Source organism: Xiphophorus maculatus, chromosome 6 (genome assembly GCF_002775205.1).
Source record: "Xiphophorus maculatus strain JP 163 A chromosome 6, X_maculatus-5.0-male, whole genome shotgun sequence".
NCBI classification, from domain to species: Eukaryota; Metazoa; Chordata; class Actinopteri; order Cyprinodontiformes; family Poeciliidae; genus Xiphophorus; species Xiphophorus maculatus.
Genome location: NC_036448.1, coordinates 9,096,474 through 9,116,283, shown reverse-complemented (window position 1 = coordinate 9,116,283; position 19,810 = coordinate 9,096,474). Strand labels below are relative to the sequence as shown.

The window sequence follows — 19,810 nt, the reverse complement described above, 5'->3', positions numbered from 1 at the left end:
AAGTGGGGCAGGGGCAAGGGTATGTTACTCCATTCTTTATAAAAACTGAAAATCTTGGGTCACTTCTTCTGACTGCTCATTCAGAGGATTTTAAACCAGTGGAACAACACAGTGAAAAGAAGTATGTGGCTTTTAAACTTGACAATTTAACATGATACATCTTGATAATGGTAATGCTCACGGGTTGATAGGATGACTTTGTTTAAAGGGTGATTTTGAAATACCGGCAAGTTAAGTGAAAGTGGTCTGTAGCTAGTAGTAGAAATTCATTCAGTGAGCAAAATAAGATCTGAATGATAAACGTATACCAGGATTTAGTGTCTTTCAATTCAATATTAGTGCTTTAATTTTGAAAAATGATAACTGATTTCCTTCACTGTCTTCATGCTATTTCACCGGCGTCTGAGTTACATAATAAACAAAAACATACGTCTTTTGTAATTCTTTTCCGTAGGTTCCTGTCTCCTTCTGAGTTAAAGCCGTTTAACACTGCCCTCACTTACGCTCGAAGTCAATAGGAAGGATTTGAATCCAAAAACCTGACTCTTAGATCTGTGACATTTAGTTATGTAGAACTTCATCCTGTTTGCATCACTCTATTTCTGTGCGCATTGTTTTCCTGTTGTTAGTCGAAGTGCAGATGGTTGAAATACTTGGCATTCTGTTTCGCTGTTTGATCAAAACCTTCTAGGGGTCCCAAAAGGTTTCCCATGATTGATCCTAGTTTTATAAAGTCACACACCTTTGAAAGGAATGAAAAATACCTTCTCAAAATGCATTTAAGCACAGAGTGGAGTAATCCGAGGCTCCCCTGTCAGCATGTAATGGATGAATGTTGTTGGAGGTGGCTCTAGTAGAGATGGAAGGGGGCTTGCAATTTTCTTTCACCCAAAACCCTCTTCTACCTTTTGTCTTTTCTTCCTGTTTGTCTGTTCTCTTAATCTAACTCTATCCCTCTCTCCTGGTTTGCCTCTCTGTGGCGGTACAACTCAGGCAGATACAACATCTGTCCTGCACATGAAAAGCTTTCTTCCAAAATATGCTACCCCAGTTAAGCAGACCTTTTTTTTTTTTTTCTTGGACGATCCAGGATGAAAATAAACCCAGCTGAGCGGAGAGTGGTAGCACAGGGTGAGATGGAGGAATAAACGGCTTTAACAGTAAAATAAAATTCACTGAAACTATCAAATAAAAGGATCTAAAGGGAACATGACATGGAGTCTGTCCATGTTAGATGTTTAATGGGGTTTCACAAAAGAATGAAATGACAGCCTTTGATCATTGGCTTTTTTTCTGCAGTTTTCATACTTGAAGAAAACCGTGAACTAAGGAGGAAAACATCTGACAGACAGTTTGCAATTTATCAGTATTTTGAGTAATGCAAACAGATAAGCTTGCTAGTTCCAACATGCTAACGCAAAAGACAGGTGTACTTACCCAGTAATGACTGCTGGATGTATTTCTGAGTTTATGTTGTTGGGACAGAAGTTAGGCAGTTTTAACCAAACACTGAGGGGGGACACTGTGGCCTAAAAGAAGAAACTGGAAGGTTTCTCATTTTTCACATAGCTCCATTTGAACACAATTAACAGACCGTGACATAACAAATATAAAATTGTCATGAACACTGATGCTATTATAGCAGTGTTCATGACATCAGTTGTGTAAGTGAGTTTAGTTAAAACTATAAGAAAAATTTCCTTAGGCCTACCTTAGATGATTGTTTACTGTTGTTTCACGCTAACTATTGCTAGCTAACATTCGTACTATGACCAAAGAATTAATCATGTATTAGATATAAACAAGCAAATATTAAGTTTAATTGTTTGTAATTAAAACTTTCAACTCTTAACTCTTTTAACTCAGTACACAGTTATTAGCTGTTAAGTCATCAACAAGGTCTGGGGTTCTGAGTTTGAATCCTGACTGGGGCTGACGTTTTTGTTTTTGAACAGAAATGCACCAATTTTGAACATACTTAAATTATGGCGCATTTGACCTTTCATTATAAATGTCTAAATGAATCATGAAGATAGACAATAAGACATATCCTCAAGTCTCAATAATTCAATTTTAGATGATCTAGAAGGCTGTTGTTTACACCTTTGACATTTATTTTGGGAATTTATTTTGACCCTTACAAATGGATTATGATCCTTGATGAAACCTAAATAACCTCTGCCTTGTGTGCGAATGTCAAATAGCCACATTCCCTTTCCAGATTCCCACATTTACTTAAACTTAAATATAGAAAAATACTTTGGTTGTACAAGTGGGTACAAAACATCCCCCTGAGGGGTGTGAATTAATAAAAGGTTGACACGAGCATGAAGTTACAAACAGCACCACTTTGCACCAAAAACAAAGTGCAGGAAATCAACCATAAAACAAAGGTACAAAATGACAAAGCAGTTATTACTTTCTTACTCAACCAGATGACGGGTTATTCTTTCTAACACACTCTTTGGTAGCCCATTTAACCCATTCTTCTGGATTGACAGCATGCTAAGTCAAACACAAACTAATGATTTTGACTATTTTTGAATAGATGAATTACTTTTTATCAGCTGGCTCCTGTATGATAAATCACAAAAGACTTTTGTGCTCTGGATTTTATTTTAAAACTTCTGCCCATGAGCCCTATTTGTTTGCAAATTCCTTCTCTGGTCATGTGAATAAGTTCATCTGGTGATCCAATACTCACTTTCTGTTCTATCCTTCTTCTATCTAGTGATAGCTAAATGACAAAAACACAGCTCCTAGAGTGTAGGTGGTTGTTGTTGTACACCCTCTGTAATGTTGCCACTTCTTTCTCCCCCCGCAGACCCTGCTTCTCTTTTTTTTTTTTTTGTCAGGCTCAATTTGCAAACAGGCCCCTGGTTGGAGATGGAGATGGAGGAGGAGGCCGCTGGCAGTTATGGCAGGGGCCCCTGAAGGGGCAAAACAGTTCCTAAAGACTGGGAGGCAGGAATTCCTCAATTCCAGCCTGCCTGACGGAGGGATCTGTCTGCTAAACGTAGCTTTGAAATCCAGCTGCAACTGTGCCGGGTGGCGGATAAATAAGAGATGGTGACAAAAAAAAAAAAATAGGGGGCTGAAGGTGAAAGTTTAGAAGAGAAAAAAAAGGAGAGAGATAGAAGGGGGTGCAGAGTCTGAATAGGTGAACTCCAATGGGGCCCCACCACCCACTGTAAGGGACCTCCGCAGATTATCCTTCATCTCAGCTTGTCCGTATGACCTCAACAACCCCGAGGCCTGTTCTCTGTCTTCCCCCTTTTCTCTCACTTTCCTTTTCACGTACACACACAGACACACACACATTTCTCTCTTACCTCTGTAATATCCAGCTCACCGAGACCGCTGACCCTCCAGCTCCACAATGTTCACATTGCCACACAAATTTATCAAACACACACGCACACACACAAGCGCAACCTGGTTTCCCACACAAAAGAGAGGGGGGACCCGGTGGCAGAAAATCCAGGCTGATGTGCAGGAAAAATGAGGAGGGGGAGAAAATAGAAGAAAAAAATTGTGCAAGAGGGTAGTCTTTTCAGTTACCATAACTATTAAATAAAAGGGAGGGAGTGGACAAATGCAATGCGGCGTACATATAGAGCTGCAGGTGTTATACTGAAGGGAATCAGAGGCAGTTTCCTGAATGTGTGGGGCATTCAAGGGATACAAATAACAAGGATAACTTGCTGTACAAGCTTGAATTTATATGGAACTTAGACTTCACTTTTTTATGTTTTTTCCTGCTTCCTAAGACTTGCCTTTGAAATTTTTTAAAAAGAAGCATCAGGAAAAATGTCTTGCACGGTGGTCCTTTTCAACAAAATCACTTTGCTTTTTCCCTGTTAATGAAAAAAAAAAAATTGTATTTTATGTCCCAACTGAGCTCCATATTGATACATATAAACTTCTTCCACAAACAAAAACATGGGAAAATCCAGGCTGCGCAGGCCGTCGTGGAGTACCCCCTTGTTTGTCCAAGTGGAGGTAATGATGGAAAAACAAGTAAGCGGGCGGGATAAACTGCACGCTTCTAAGGTTTTATTTGCAGAGCTGCAGGTGGATGCCTGAAAGACACAACCCTGTGTTTCTTGGCGCACGACTCACTGGACTTTGAGAGGGAGACCTACCACCTTGTGCTTTATCTCACAGCAGTAAAAAAAAAAGATGCCATTCTGGATTAGAAAACAAACATTTAACCTGGATGATTAGAAATACAGTATAAATATTGTTTTTTCAGAGCATTTTGGGAGTAGTTAGAGATTAGCTGATTCCATGCATATTCTGCTGGAATCATATTCTTTAGATGACTGGTTGACTTTATGACCAAATTTAACAAATGCCATCAATCTGTAAAGAATCATTAGGCCTATTCAAATTTTGTCATTAGTTAGGCTTCGCTTTATTACATTGTTGTTAAGATTTCTTTTACTTTTTTTATAATAAACTATAAAAATGCAGACAATTAAAGAAGTATGAAATTTAAAAATACATTTGATACTGATCCCAACAAGTCCAATGCTGTTTTTGATATGGTCTGTATGGCATCGTGCTCTGGGCAGCAATAGCTGAGGGCTGCCTCAAGGCAAAAAAAAAAAAAAGTTATGAAAGTTTATTGTTTCCTATTAGCATCCAAATGTTGCTGATGATGATGAAGTTGGTATCTGATTTGAAGCATATTCTTAATGTAAAGGCCTAATTTGTTGGGATTATATTTCAGTATCCCTGTTTAGGAATCCAGTTGAGATATTTTTATCATATTGCTCAGAGCTTACCTGCATAATTCTACACTGAGTGGACATTGTTTAAAACTCAAAGTTAACTTTGAAGATAAAAGTTGCTGAACTTGAAAATGCACACAAAAACAACAGCGAAGGACAACACAAAAAGTATGAAACTTACAGACAGGACTGAATCTTTAGAGACAAAGCAGTTGTAGCAGCAGCAGCAGTAGTAGCAATGCCCAGGCTAAAATAAATCCAGCATATACTCAATTTATTTTAGCCTGGGATTAATAGAGTTGAGTAACAGTGATAATAGTAATCATAAAGATTTTTTTCAAAAGCATTACTAGCAAAACAGCAGCAACGATAATGAAGATCAGCAAGAACAAATAGCTTTTTCATTCATTTCTTGGCATTAGAAAATCTGAGAATCAAACCCAACTTAACCCTGTTAACTGGTAGAAAATCTGCTGGAAAAACTGGCTTTATATGAGTTTGTCCTTATTCGCCCCATATAATTTATCTACATAGGTTTAATGCATGAGAACCAATATGTGCCACTTCACCCCGTCAAGCCTGAGCAAAATCCATGTCACCTTGGAATATATAGGTTAATAAGATCCTCAGGCAAACATAAAGAGGCAATTATTTTATTTTTATCTTTCTGGGGAAAAAGGTTCGCACCAAATTGAAAAAGTTTTGTTTGATTATTATTTTACAACGTAAGTCCGTGTAGCAATACACGCAGAACCACTGTACAAAGAGAAAACTTATTGCAGTCTTCCTGGCCACCAGGGGGCGGTAATGAAAAACTCAGACTCACAACGGCCATCTAGGTAAGTCGAAAATACTCAAGAGATCACTTTCTGCAGCTAACAGTAGCTAGCCGGGTAATCTCCTGGACAACGCAGTTGAGCTTATTTTAATGTCCGTCCCAGTACTGGTGTGTGTTTTTTTTTATAAACCACTGACTGTGTGAGACGTCGTCAATGAAAAGCGGGAGCCAGACAAAGGCGGAGAAGAATTAAACGCGCTTCATGTTTGGCCACTGTTTGCTTTTTCCCAGGATGCTAGCAAAGAAGCAAGCCAGCTAGCTTGCAGACCTACCAAAGCAACCGAAAAGGAGCGCTGTCCGAATGCTTTGAACGGCAGCGCAGAGCATTTTGGTGGAGTGTTTGTTTTCTCTCCTTTAAACGGCCTCGCAGTATGTCTGGCAGCCGGCCGCAGCAGAGCGGTGGTGGGGCAAGTTCAGTGCCTGGCACCAGCAGTAGTAGTAGTAGTAGCAGCAGCAGCAGCACTGGAGGCAGTGGAAGCAATGCCGTTACGAGCAACGGGCCCGCTACTGGGAATGTTGTGCCGTCCCGGACTCTGGGTGCAACAAACGAGGCAGGCAGCTTCGCTTCCCTAACAAGCAGACCTTCAGCGTCCTCAGGCAGCAGAAAGAAGTCCCTCCATCAGGCACCTCTATACAACGGCCTCTTGAACTCATACGAAGATAAAAGCAACGACTTTGTGTGGTTAGTTTTTATCTCAAAAGTTAGCATGAAGCTTCTGTTTGGGACTGCCATCCAAAGTAAGTCTAACATCTGAGTTTTGATAAAACTTTTCTCCGTTTTTTTTTTCTTCTTTTCAGTCCAATTTGCTTCGAAATGATAGAGGAGGCTCACATGACAAAGTGTGGACACAGTTTTTGGTAAGTGTTAAAGTTTGATTTGAGGTCGGAGGGTTTTCAGCTACTCTCCAAACATTTTAAAAATCATTTCAAATTCACTCAGACTAAATGAAGAAATGCAAGATTATCCCAATCTGTGTATCAGAGTACGTATCTATCGTTTATTAAATTTTTTTTATTAAACTCAGTGCGTCCAAAGCACAGTGCCTAATACTTAGGCAGATAAATTGATGGATCCCATTTGGTGGCAGTTTTTGATACTTTTTTTGAAATTTTTTTTGCATGTTTTTTATCAAGTAATCGCTTTAAAGATGTTTACTAGTATTCTTTCCAGCTAGCACAGAAGCATTGACAATATTACATTGTGCTCAATGCAGTATTTCAGTAGGCATATCTGGAATATTGCATTGGCAAAATGTTGGCAAATGATTATCATTTGCCAACATTTTCACTAAAATCCATTCGAGGTGTGAAAGTCCGTCCAAGTGGCCGGATGTATTCTTAGCATGCACAATGAAAATTTGTGGTGCTTGAAATGCATAAATCTACCAAATGTTGTATCCAAAAAGTTTTGACTGTCCACGATTTTATTGTAACAACTGCAGTTTTACACTGTAACGTGTATGTGAGAGCACGGTGCGGGTTTTAGGAAGATTTGGCTGCAGTCAAACTCATAGAAGCTGTTTGTGAAAAAACTCCAGGCTGGAATATCAAGTTTTTATTACCAAAGATCTTCAGCCATCACTTTTGAGCCAAGCTATTAGAAAAACCATATGGTCTGCGCAAAGCATCTCAACAATGCTTGCTGCTGGACTGCTGCATCATCTTGTATTTCTATCAAAAAAATGACCATCAGTAAGGCAGACGTATAATGAGCTCAGTGCTACCTGTTAGCCCCATCAAGCAGGCGTCTGCAGAATAGCCTGTACCGTCACTGTTAATCCAGTCAACACCAGAAGGAAAACGTTTTAAGTCACATTGGTGAGCAGTTAGGACTTGTTCAGGGATAGCTAAAGGAGGATTAGTTCACATTTCTGAGTGATAAATGTAGACTGAAAACAGCCAGATTGAAAAAAAGTCAATCTGGAGTAAGTTTATATTCCTCTTGGGAGTATAAACTTATGACTATAAACTTATTCCCAAGAGGTATGCATTCAAAAATGGCCACTGTTATGCCACAGTATGTTCCAGCCATCTACAGCAGCATGCATTATGGTTTTGGGATCACATGAGTCAAACTTATGATTCACTCATTTAAGGTTGAAGCCCTTGCAACACAAATGAAACTCAGTCATTTCAGAATCTATTTTTAAATCTGTCAAAAGTCACTTGTTTATCATAATGTTTGCCAACCTTCCCAGCTGATCCTCTTGATTCTTTGTGCCTTTTATGATGTCATCAACCCAGATGTACATAAAACAGAATGGGCAATTTATTTTACTTGGTGCAGTTTTTTGAAATGTTATGCTTTTAAAGCACGTTTTGAGGGAGTTTTACTGTATTACTGTGTTTTTCATTGCCTGTTTCCTTTTGTTAGTAGAAAAAAAATATATCCCCTGATATTATCTTTAAATTTGTTGACATTTTCTGTACTCAACAGAAACAAAATTTATAATGTGCTACATCCCTACCTGACAGATCACTGTTTTCTTGTTTGGTTTTGTTTTAATTCCCTTTTTTTCTCTCTCTTGTCTGCAGTTTCAAATGTATTCGTCAGAGCTTGGAAGACAGCAACAGATGTCCCAAGTGTAATTATATTGTTGATAATGTGGATCAGCTGTACCCTAACTTTCTTGGTAGGTATTTTGAGTTGCCATTTTTAGGAAAAGCTGTAAGTTACAATGTGTATTTGTATTGTAGTTTTAAAATTTAAGCATAACGGGGTGAGTCTGTGCAATTGTTCAATTATCATTTTGTGTATAAGGTCACCTTCATACTAAAACTTTAAAAAAAATGATAACCAAATTAGATGAAGTATGTTACATCTACTAACCAGCCCTACTTTGCATTATTGATAATTCACATCATGACTTTTTCTTTTTTAATGCTCTTACAATTGATTTCTTCTCTTTTTACCCCCCTTTCTTCTTATCATTTTATCCCACGTTTTTCAGTAAATGAACTGATCCTTAAACAGAAACAAAGGTCTGAGGAAAAAAGACTAAAGTTAGATCATCCTGTGAGTATACCGTCTTTATTTTTGTTAGTTTAATTCTCACTGCCTCTGAAATATCACTTTTCTCTTTTCCGATCGTCGCCTCTGGTCCTCAGAACTGGCCGCGGTGGCAGGTCTTCCAGGATATTCTGAGTCCTGATCAAGAAAACTTGGACCTCGCAAATGTCAATCTGATGTTGGAGCTTTTGGTTCAGAAGAAAAAGCAGCTGGAGGCAGTAAGTAAAATCTTTGAAGAGGAGGACTTTCTGAATTCATAAACAGATCAATGGGTTATAGGTGTAGCTATAAGGCCATAGCAGGAGAATATTTGTTGACTACTCGTAGAAATATTAAGTATAAGGTATATGTGAGTCTTAAAAATCTCTAAATTAATCCAGGAGTGGTTCTTTATGGGTACAGCTCCATCTGATGTATAATGGTGTCATAATGGATGTTCAGTTTTATTGAGAGACATAAAACCTGCAGAGAAGTGTTGTTTTTTTATTGTCTAAACCGGGGTGTCTCCTGTCCTAGGTCCCATCCAGCTGATTCAAATCACTACTCAGTGTGTCATAAAGTTCTACAGAAGCCTGTTAAAAAAGCATTAATTTAATTCAGGTGTGTTAACCCAGGAAAATGCCTAAAGCACACAGGATCCCGGTACTGCAGCTTACTTTGTAGACTTCTGCTTCAAACTATTAAATTGACTCTAAAGGATCTTAACACACAGAGAGAGAGACTTATGTTTGCTCAATAAAATTCAGGCATAAACATCATTGTTACACAGAATATTTTAAATTGCAACTTATGTAACTAACATGATTCAGCATTGCTACTGGAGTTGCTAAAATTACCAAGCACTGCTCACCATCTAAAACAGTGGTGTCCAAACTTTTCACAGGCCAAAATTAATAAATTGAAAGTTTTCATGGGCCATAGTATTTTTTCCCTCCTTCATTTAGAATTATTCTATTGATTAAAATTATTTAATTTTTTTGCCTGCTCAATAATAAAGAATGAAAGAAAGATGTACAGATCTAGTTCGATCTACACAATGTTTTTAGTCTTTTCCTGGCAACAAAAACAAGAAATTTACTTGGAAACTTTTGCTGCATTTAGCCAAATCTCTTTTTGTGTAAACAGTTGCTGGATGTGTGTGGCAATAAATGTTGTAATATTACTATAAAAGCCAAAGCCATGGCTAAAAAACTAAAAATACTTGGTGTTCCTAATGTTATTCATTCAAGAACACATAAATTTGTCATATAAAATCTCATCTTGAAGTGGGGCGGTGGGCCACACAAAGTGGACCACGGGTTGCACTTTGGACACCCCTGATCCAGAGAATAACCATCGAAATAATTTTTTTTTATAAAATCAGAGATAAGAAATCGGTTTAAGTAATATGGATCATGATCCATATTACTTGGTCCCGACGACTGCTGCACTGGTATTAGTTTTTTTTTATGTAGTTTGCTATAATATCTAATAAAGTGGCATGTAAAGGTGCCACTTTATTCATTGAGTAAAAATGAATAAAGCTTTTAGGTGCTCTGTGTTGAAAAGGTTGTTAAAAATTACAGTTAAAACAGTTATGTACATTTCCTTTCAAAACGGCACTGAGCCAAATTTAACTTTCAGAGCCTTTTCCAATTAGTTCTTCAGTGGCAAAATGTTTTTTCTTATGTATTTTTGGAAGAACCCCTTATGTCTTCAACATAGATTATGTTTAAAGTAGAATTTGATGGAATCAATCAAAATGTTCTCATTTGATCAAAGACCAACTTTCTTGCAGCTAACCATGATGCCCCTGTAACTAATAAGAAGAGATGGAAGAAGATTCATGAACAGGAGTCAGTTTTTGTGTAATTTGTCCAGATCTTGCCTTTTAAAGTTGTTTAGGGGTTTCTGTCGAAAAGCGGAGATGCAGCCATGTTTTTATTCACTTTTATCCAGATGGTGAATCGAGGCGAGTAACAATTCCAGCCAAAGATGAAAAGCTCTTAGTTGCTTCAAAGTTATAATATTGTTAGGCTGTGTTGTCAAAAGTCAGGAGTTTTTCAATCATGTGAGTTCTTTACTGTGTAATGTTCAACATGGTGGTTTTATCAAAAGGTCAGAGGTTGATTCTTAGTGGTGCCACTAAACCTTGGTCCAAAGCTCTTTTACATCCCCTTCTATTTTTTTTTTTCTCAATCTGTGTGAGGGGGAAAAAAGGAAAGTAGGAGTTGCAGTGCATCCTGTTGATTTATATTTGGTCACATCATCACTGTCTCACAATCAGTAAGTTTGATTTACACAAACTATGTTGTGTAAGCAGGTTTTCTAGCATTACTGGGATTTTGTTTAGATGATCATAAGAATTATAATTTAACCTTGTGATGATAACCTCTAATTGATGATGTTTTCAAACCCCAAACACTGACATCATTGTTGGGATTGTTACTGTTGTTGTTTTGAAGTGGGCTTTTCTTCTTCCATCAGACCGTAAATAATTATGAACATTCGGTGTTTAAAATTAGAGTCTGAAAAACATTGCTTGTTTGGGAGGATCTTCTTACAAAAGACTCATTTCCGTGAAAACATTGTAGTTGATTTTTTATTGTTGCAAGCCTGAATCTGAACTAGTCACAATGGGGCTGGATAGATGTCCCTCACATGAAATCAACATGGAGATGTTTGGTTTCAAAGAGACACTTTGAGAGCAAACAAGTCACCACAATCACTTCAGACAAATAGCTGTGCAACATAATGAAGCTCTGATGGCTGCATGGGATAGTTTGAAATTACAAGGCGCTTAAAAACCCCAAGAAATGTTAAATAGCATTAATGTCTAATATGTCACATAATATATGGTGTGTTTGTTTTTTGTTGTCCTATTTTGCTCATTAGTTAAAATTTAAACAAAAACAATTATATTACAAATATGATTCGTTTCACACTTAAAAACCGTCCACAAATGTAAAAATAACTTGTCAGGCAATGACAAACCATGTAATGTCTAGTTTGAACTTTTCCAAAATATTTGCTTTGCTATAAATATTAATCTAACTTTCTACGCCATTTGCCACTCTGACAAGAAAAGGTCAAAATTTGTTTATGCATCAACTGATGTGTTTCTGCTTTTACTTGATTGTGCTTTATGTCTTTACCTGCTTTAGGAATCCCAAGCAGCTCAGAGGCAGATCCTCATGGAGTTTCTTAAGGAAGCAAGAAGAAACAAGAGAGAGGTATGACTGCTCTGTAAAATATATACATATATTAAAGCTTACATGTCTACCAATAAAAAAAAAAAGATGTCACGAAATATAAAAAGTCTGAATAGTTTAGTGTTTTCGGTTTCATCAACAGCAACTAGATCAGCTACAGAAAGAGCTAAACTTCCTTGAAGAAGACATTAAGCGTGTTGAGGTAAATAAACAGAGCTTCTCTACAATCAATAATCATCCTTATTGTTTTTCAGAAACAGCCCTCTTGTCAAAATCACTAAAAAACTTGAGATAAATAATTATTTTTTGTTAATTTAGGATGTAAGTGGGATTTCCTCCCCGACGATGGAGGCAGAGTGCACAGTGCCTAATGTTGAGGCTCCTTCTCCAGCCCCCAGGTACTGCGGATATATGGATTCTGACAATATACGTACAGAAAATGAAATTATTTTACTATAAAATGTTGGTTTTATCATAACTAAAACTCTCTTGGTATAATCATGAAATTGAGTTTTTTGTATCTGTGTTATAGCCTTGATTTTCCTTTTTCTTATGTAGCAGTATCATTGAACCTCCAGATTACAACCAAACGCCAGGATTTGGTGCAACAACTCCAGTATGTAGCACATGCTCATTCTGTTAATTAGCACTGAGTTGTGAGTGGAAGCTGTGCCAGAGTCTTTTTATAACCCCAAGTTTCCTCCTGCGTAACCTCTAACTGCTGGACTGATGTGTTTAGGTGAAGCGACAGACTTGGTATAACAGCACCCTGGCATCTAGAAGAAAGAGGCTGACTGCTCATTTTGAGGATCTGGAGCAGTGCTACTTCTCCAACAAAATGTCACGCATCACAGGTATGGGAAAAATCAGCAGGTTGCAGCTAAAGAGGTTAAATACTTACAGTTAGCTATAAAATGCTTAAGGGTTGTGCCTCATTCCTGACACTGAAGAGCAAACTACATCCATGGGGTCATTTTAATGCCACATCTGTTGCTAAGTTAATATTTTATACATTTTCAAATAACAAATATAACTTTTCAGCATTGATTGTGGTGCTATAGTGTTCCACAGACACCACAAAGGCTAGATTGCCTTTAATGTTTTAGTTTAGATCCTATAGCATTTCATGGAGCCTAGTTGGTTAAAGATTTGTAGGTAAAATAAATATGGTGAAGTGAGACCATATAAAACTACAAAAAGCTTAAAGCTGATTCTAAAAACAGAATGGAGAGAAGCCTGGACTGGGGCATTCTGGGTAGTTTGTAGACAGTGGAGGGAAGACTGGTCCAGACTACCATTCAGGGCGTTGCACTTAACAATCGAAAAGTTGTTTTTAGCATGACAGTAATCAAGCTCTTCTGACAGTTGGTGCCAACCTTTTTTTCATGTTTCCATTCTGGTTCTTGACAATTCATCTTTTGGGATGAGCTTCAAGCCTTCCAGGTTGAAAAACCTCTTTACCATCACCCTAATCTTAAGATTCTGCCACAGATTCTTTAGCTTGCATTCAGAAGAAACATGTCTGGTCAAATATTTACTTTAAATCCGCCAGAAATATAACTAATATCCAGTCTGTGTGTATTATATAAAGGCCATAAACAAAATGAGACGTCAATGGAATTTATATCTATGAAGAAATCATTCACATTTTTAATTAAAAACAAAACATCCATTTTTTTTCCATATCTTGGAAATGTCATTTTAAAAATTTACCACATTTAGTGATTAGGCGGCCACAGTGTAATTGCTTAATACTTAATACACGAGTGGATTATGTATAAATACATGCAATGTATAAGTGCAATATAATATGAAGTTGGGTGTCGGTTTCTTCAGATGAGGGCAGAAACCTGAATCAGCTGGAGGATTTTATGGAGTGTTTGTCCAAATTCACTCGCTACAACACTGTGCGGCCGCTGGCCACCCTCTCCTACGCCAGTGACCTCTATAACGGCTCCAGTATTGTCTCTAGGTACAGAAAACAAAACCTTTACTACACTTTTTCATGATTTTTGTAGTGAATCTCTCAATATTTCAATTTTTACTCTGCACCAAAATGATCTGATTTCATAAAGAAATTTGACCAAATCGAACTTGGCTGTCACTGACTGCATGCTGTGTGTTTCAGTATTGAGTTTGACCGTGACTGTGACTATTTCGCCATCGCTGGTGTGACCAAAAAGATCAAGGTTTTTGAGTATGGAACTGTGATCCAGGATGCAGTGGACATCCACTATCCCGTCAATGAAATGACCTGCAATTCCAAAATCAGGTGAGTGGCACACAGGTTTTATCTTAAATTGATGTAAATATATTTTAATTTATGCGACTCTAATACTCTGTCGTGGAGTTGACCTGAATTCAAAGTCCAGATGGATAGAAGCTGTAAAACATGCTTGTCAAACAAGATGGCCGCCTTGACATCCCTCTGTACTATGGAAACACAAGGAATGTATTAATGGTGGAAAAAATCCAAAACGTTCCAAAGATTTAATTTTCAAACCCTAAAATTTGATTAACTGATAAAATTGATTAATCAATTACTATCAATTACAAGTCCCAATAAAATGCACAAGTTAAAGTGAGAAATGTGATTAGGATATAAATGCATGCTGTAGGTATTGTTTCTGTAATAAAAATAACTGGCTATCACATGATGCCCCTTTTTTTTTCTTTTTTTTTTTTTTTAGACGTAATTACTAATCAAACAGTATTGTAACCTAATTTTAAGCCCAATTGTGAGCTGTCATGTTTACTAGTAAGAGCCAAAACTAAAAGCAGATTTAATTTGTTCTAAAAACAACAAAACAAAAGGCCCCAGTACCAAATAGCATATCAGCAATTAACTGAATATCAATGTGAAAGGTGCTCTCAATCATGTTTGTGTTGTTCTGTGTTTGTGTTTTTCTTGTAAATCGTTTGAGGGTCCTAAAAAGCGCTATTTAAATTTGATGCGTTATTATTATTATTTTTATTAATATTATTCTTATTTTTGCAGCTGTATCAGCTGGAGCAGTTATCACAAGAACCTTCTGGCCAGCAGCGACTATGAGGGCACCGTCATTTTGTGGGACGGATTCACCGGCCAGCGGTCCAAAGTCTACCAGGTGTGAAACCTCCACTGCTTGCTTATGCCAAGCTGTGGGCGTCATACTTTTATTTCTACACGTCATTAGAATGGTAAATATGCACTTTTTGCCAATCTTATAAAGTTTAATGTTTTATTTTCTCAGGAACATGAAAAAAGATGCTGGAGTGTCGACTTCAATCTGATGGACCCCAAGCTTTTAGCCTCCGGTTCTGATGACGCTAAAGGTAAAAAAAAAACATTAATAATAATAGTAAGGTGGCCATCTGTTTGATTTACATCTTCTCCTGCATAAGTTTCAAACCTGGAGTCTTAATTGAGCACAATCGAGTGGCCAAAATTGTGAATTTTTAATATGGCGACCTTGAAAACGCCCCAGAAATGATCTGCTCAATCAGTGCCTGGAGGGGTTCCAGGCACGCAGACCATCTCAGGTGGTCATTGGGCGAGAGGCGGGGTACACCCGCAGGTTGCCAGTCCATCCATATTTTAGATGACAAATGGGTGAATTGAATTAAAATGGCACACCTTTCAAACTCATTTTTGTGTTGGAACAAATATTTGGACTTCCAGGAAAAAGGAATTCCTCAAGAGTTTTGTAATGTTTTGATTTTCCTCTGCAGTAAAGTTGTGGTCAACCAATCTTGACAACTCTGTGGCTAGCATCGAGGCTAAAGCTAACGTGTGCTGTGTTAAATTCAGTCCAACCTCCCGATATCACCTGGCCTTCGGCTGTGCAGGTAAGTGAATCCTGCGCCGGCTGTGGACCAGAATGAATTTTTATTCAGTTAATTTTCTGCTTTCACATGTTTGTTCTGTGCTGTCAAGTTTAAACTTGTTTCTCTTTCGATTTGATGTATTATTTTTTGTGGTTCTCACCTCCCACTACATTAATTCCTCTGTAAGAATGATACATTTCTTCTGTGGTCACACACTCCTTGGTGGTCCAGACAAACATTTATACCAGCCTCAAATGAGAGTAGAAATCATAATAAATATCCAGTTTTTTATTGAGTGTCTTTGCTTTCACTAGCATTAAAGAACAAAAACAACCGGCATGGAAAATGTGCCTCTGAGGTCCACTAAGAAAAAAGAAGAAAATCTTGACCTTGCCCAAGCAGGAGTTGAACTCCAATCAATTAAAAGAAACATATTTCAATGATGAAAAACATTTCTTGTTACAATTCAGGTCCACCGGGACATTGCACCACGTCTTTACTATGACTACAAACCTCTGAGGTTTTTGAATAGAACTTAACAACACACCACTCGCTGCCTCATGGATGTTTCTTTTTTTTACCCTCCTCATGTTATTCTCCCCAACAGATCACTGTGTGCATTACTATGATCTACGCAACACTAAGCAGCCAATCATGGTGTTTAAAGGCCACAGGAAAGCAGTGTCCTATGCCAAGTTTGTAAATGGAGAGGAGATAGTTTCTGCGTAAGTTGGAATTATCTTCAGATACATATATATGTATATATATATATATATATATATTATGTTTATTTTATTTTTACAGTAATGTCTAAGATAAATGTTTTACTCAATGTTTGGTACCTTGGTGTTTTTGGTGCTGCTAATTCCTCCAACACTATTCACAAATTAGAGACTGTGGTCATGCTTCTAGTATGTTTTTAAGTAGACATAATTAAGATTCTTTTGCTGGCATATATATTTATGGCTCACATTTTGGTTTCTTCACTGATGACATCAACCCAAAACACTGGAAAGGCTGCTAATTTCTTTAATGATGTATTTTCAGTTAATTATTAGCCTACAAATGTCGTACATTTGAACATTTACAGCCCAAGTTAATTTGAGTTCCATCTGTTGGCGTCATTAGTTTAGATCAAGCCTATAAAAACCAGCACACATTGTGTCTGAGCCCGATCGGACCCGACTAATCAGCTTTAATTATAGGGCCGAGCCCAAAGTAAACCCGACATATTTTAATTAAGATATTACCGCTTTTGTTTTTGGACCACAGTTTGAGCAAGCAGTGTAACTTCTGCCGATTTTGGCTTTAGTTTACTAACTTTAAGCTCCATTTTGTCGCTCGTTGTACCCGGTGAGTCAATTACAAATCACCTGGGAACAGTGAAATCTATTGAGTTACCAGTTGTAGAATGAGAATCAAGCCAGTAGTAAAATATTTTAGAAAACACAAATTGACGTGTTTTAACTACCAAAAATTTTCCAGTTTAGACTCGTTTCACATATTATTTTGTTGTGATCTGCAGGTCGACAGACAGTCAGCTGAAGTTATGGAATGTCAACAAACCTCACTGCCTGCGCTCCTTCAAGGGTCACATCAACGAGAAGAACTTTGTTGGCTTGGCATCCAATGGAGACTATGTTGCCTGTGGTAATGATTCAGCGATTGACTATTTCTCTACGGAGCAAAATATGTAAATTTAAGTATCACATTTTCTTTTTGTGGTTTTGTTTCCGTTACTAGGCAGCGAAAACAACTCTTTGTATCTGTACTACAAAGGACTTTCCAAGACGCTGTTAACATTCAAGTTTGACACAGTTAAGAGCGTCCTGGACAAGGACAAGAAGGAAGACGACACCAATGAGTTTGTCAGTGCCGTCTGCTGGAGGGCGCTGCCAGATGGAGTGAGTGACTGACAACATGGAAGAATCTTTTAGTTGCAGGGATTTTTGTGAAACTTGTTGTACTATTTAATCTCTTAGTGAAAATGTTTTCGAAACGTACCGAACTTGTCTCTAATAGTTTTTCTTTTGTTTGTTTGTTTTTACAGGAGTCAAATGTTCTAATTGCTGCAAACAGCCAAGGAACAATCAAGGTTTGTGTTCAGAGCGTTTTCATGCCCTGCTTTTTTACAACCTTGGGGAAATTTGAGAAGTTCAGTGGAGCTGGGTACAAGGATTTAGCATTTAATTGTGTTTGTAGACAAAGTTTCATATATTTGCCTATAATTCCCAAATAAAAGTGCAAAGCAAACCAGACGTTGACCAAAATTGAATGTATCCTCATTCTCACATTGCATTTGTTTTAGTTTTGTGTAATTGGAGATCTATTTGCCCCATCTGAAGTGTTTTGTTGTATTTTTAATATAAAATAATTAATAAAAACTTGACTTATTTCCTGTCTTTACTCTGTATTAGCATTGTACAACTTTCACAAATGTTATGTAACAAATAAAATAAGTAACTCTGCACTGCTTTTCTTCCCATAGGTGCTTGAGCTCGTCTGAAAATCTGACCATCTCTATGGACTTCAGAACTGCTTCCCTGTGTGGCGGAAGGACCAGATGGATGTAGGAAGATCTCAGGCTGCCTGCCAAGCTAAAGCAGTGAACTGATCTGCTCTTATTTTAATTTTAAATTTTAGTTTGGTTTATTTTTCTCGGGCAGCAGGACAAACTCGGGACCAGTTCGTCAGTAAAGCGGGTGATTCCTTTTTTTTGCAATAAAACAGGGACCGAATATGAGGCACAAAGCCAAAGGAGACTTTGAAGAAAGGTTTTTTTTTTTTCCCGTTTATCAGCATTATATTTACTTAAGTAAAACGCCTCTATTGTTTTAGGTCAAATCCAACTTTCTATTTTGCTTTTTAATTGAGCTTCTTTGTTCAGCAGCACATCCAGCTAAATGTTACCCGTTTGGTGCATTTTCTTTTAAGGCCAAAGCACAAAACAGAACGGCATGCAGAAATGTCTTCAGAGAAAACTTTTACCCTATTACCCATCATTGTTTAACTTTTTGTGTCTCTTGTTTTATGTAGTTTTTCTGTTTGCCAAATTGGTGAAAAAGCAGTTTTAATAAATATAACTTGAATTTCATTCACATGTTTGTCAAGAATCACAGCAAGCCTCCCCTTTATCTAAGGCGGCTTGGCTACGTGGAACTGGAATATTTGTTGTGTTCGGGCTGTTTGTTGCTTTTTTAAAAAAAAAAAAAAAATCATAACCTCGCAGAATCGGTTTTAGTTCTTTTAAAGTAGCAACAGAAACTTTCTTCACGTACTGTAGGCTTACAACCTATCACCTGAACTGAGCGGCACTGTAACTTGAGAACTGCTGTCGGTTTTTGTGGTGTGATAATCCATTAAGTCACATGGAGGGGATTGAAGAAGCACCACCAAGACCTATTTTATGACTGAATGAGAGGTGTTTTTGTATTTGTATAACTGAATAAATTATTTCAGAACAACCTCTTCTTTAATTCCTTTGCTTATTTTTATTTTAATGGTGAGTGATCACCCTGGAGCTGGTCCTTCACCCAGTTTGTGACTTAACCATAGTCCTGGCGCAACTCTCTGTCAAGAAGAGCGCGGCAGATGTCTTGCAAAGGGAGAGCATTGGCTAAACATCTGAAGTACACACTGGGTTTGTAGAAAGATTTCTTAAGATTCCTGTGATAATAGTGAGTAAACACTGAGAGTTAATGTGTGGCTTCTGAATGGACTAATCTAGTTCTCTAATCCAAACATTAGCTTTTGTAATTACGAGGAGGGTCTGCTGAGATATTGGATCTATAACTACCCAAATGAAGATTTCTATGCAATACCCCCAAAATAGTTTCACCTCTATCTGTACTCCTTGGCATTTCACACAGAGATCAGGGCTTTCGTTACCTGCTGGGAAGAAATTTATTTTGTGCCAGCTGTTGGATGTTTCTCTAAGCCAATTTCACACATAACTTGGAAAGTAGCTTGAAAATGAGCAGAGAATTAGATTTTGACTTTCTCTTCAGTTGCCCTTTAAAAGCTTTCTAATCTAAAATCTATATAGGTAAGTAAGTTTAATCAGATAGATTGCTCTTTGTTTTGGGAAATGATTTTTTTTTCCACATGCACCAGAATTGGTTTTTTTCCCATTAATATGTGCTTATAAGCAAATTCATGTTCCTTTAATTAAATTAACATTATGGATGCTCAGTGTGTAGGAAATCTTTTGTGGCCATCTCCATATAAT

At 37.5% G+C, this 19,810-nt stretch overlaps 1 protein-coding gene across 1 annotated transcript; it reads left to right on the top strand.

Annotated features, from left to right (window-relative positions):
* The first annotated feature begins 5,506 nt into the window (after window positions 1-5,506).
* cop1 (COP1, E3 ubiquitin ligase) lies at window positions 5,507-19,046 on the top strand. Its single transcript, XM_005797049.3, has 20 exons — window positions 5,507-6,256; window positions 6,373-6,432; window positions 8,110-8,207; window positions 8,526-8,590; window positions 8,683-8,802; window positions 11,728-11,796; window positions 11,918-11,977; window positions 12,094-12,173; window positions 12,334-12,391; window positions 12,515-12,629; window positions 13,612-13,747; window positions 13,904-14,047; window positions 14,774-14,882; window positions 15,009-15,090; window positions 15,487-15,603; window positions 16,190-16,307; window positions 17,108-17,232; window positions 17,326-17,486; window positions 17,633-17,677; window positions 18,071-19,046. The coding sequence occupies exons 1-20, from the start codon at window positions 5,946-5,948 to the stop codon at window positions 18,086-18,088; spliced, it is 2,091 nt and encodes a 696-aa protein (XP_005797106.1). The 5' UTR covers window positions 5,507-5,945; the 3' UTR covers window positions 18,089-19,046.
* The last annotated feature ends 764 nt before the right edge of the window (window positions 19,047-19,810 follow it).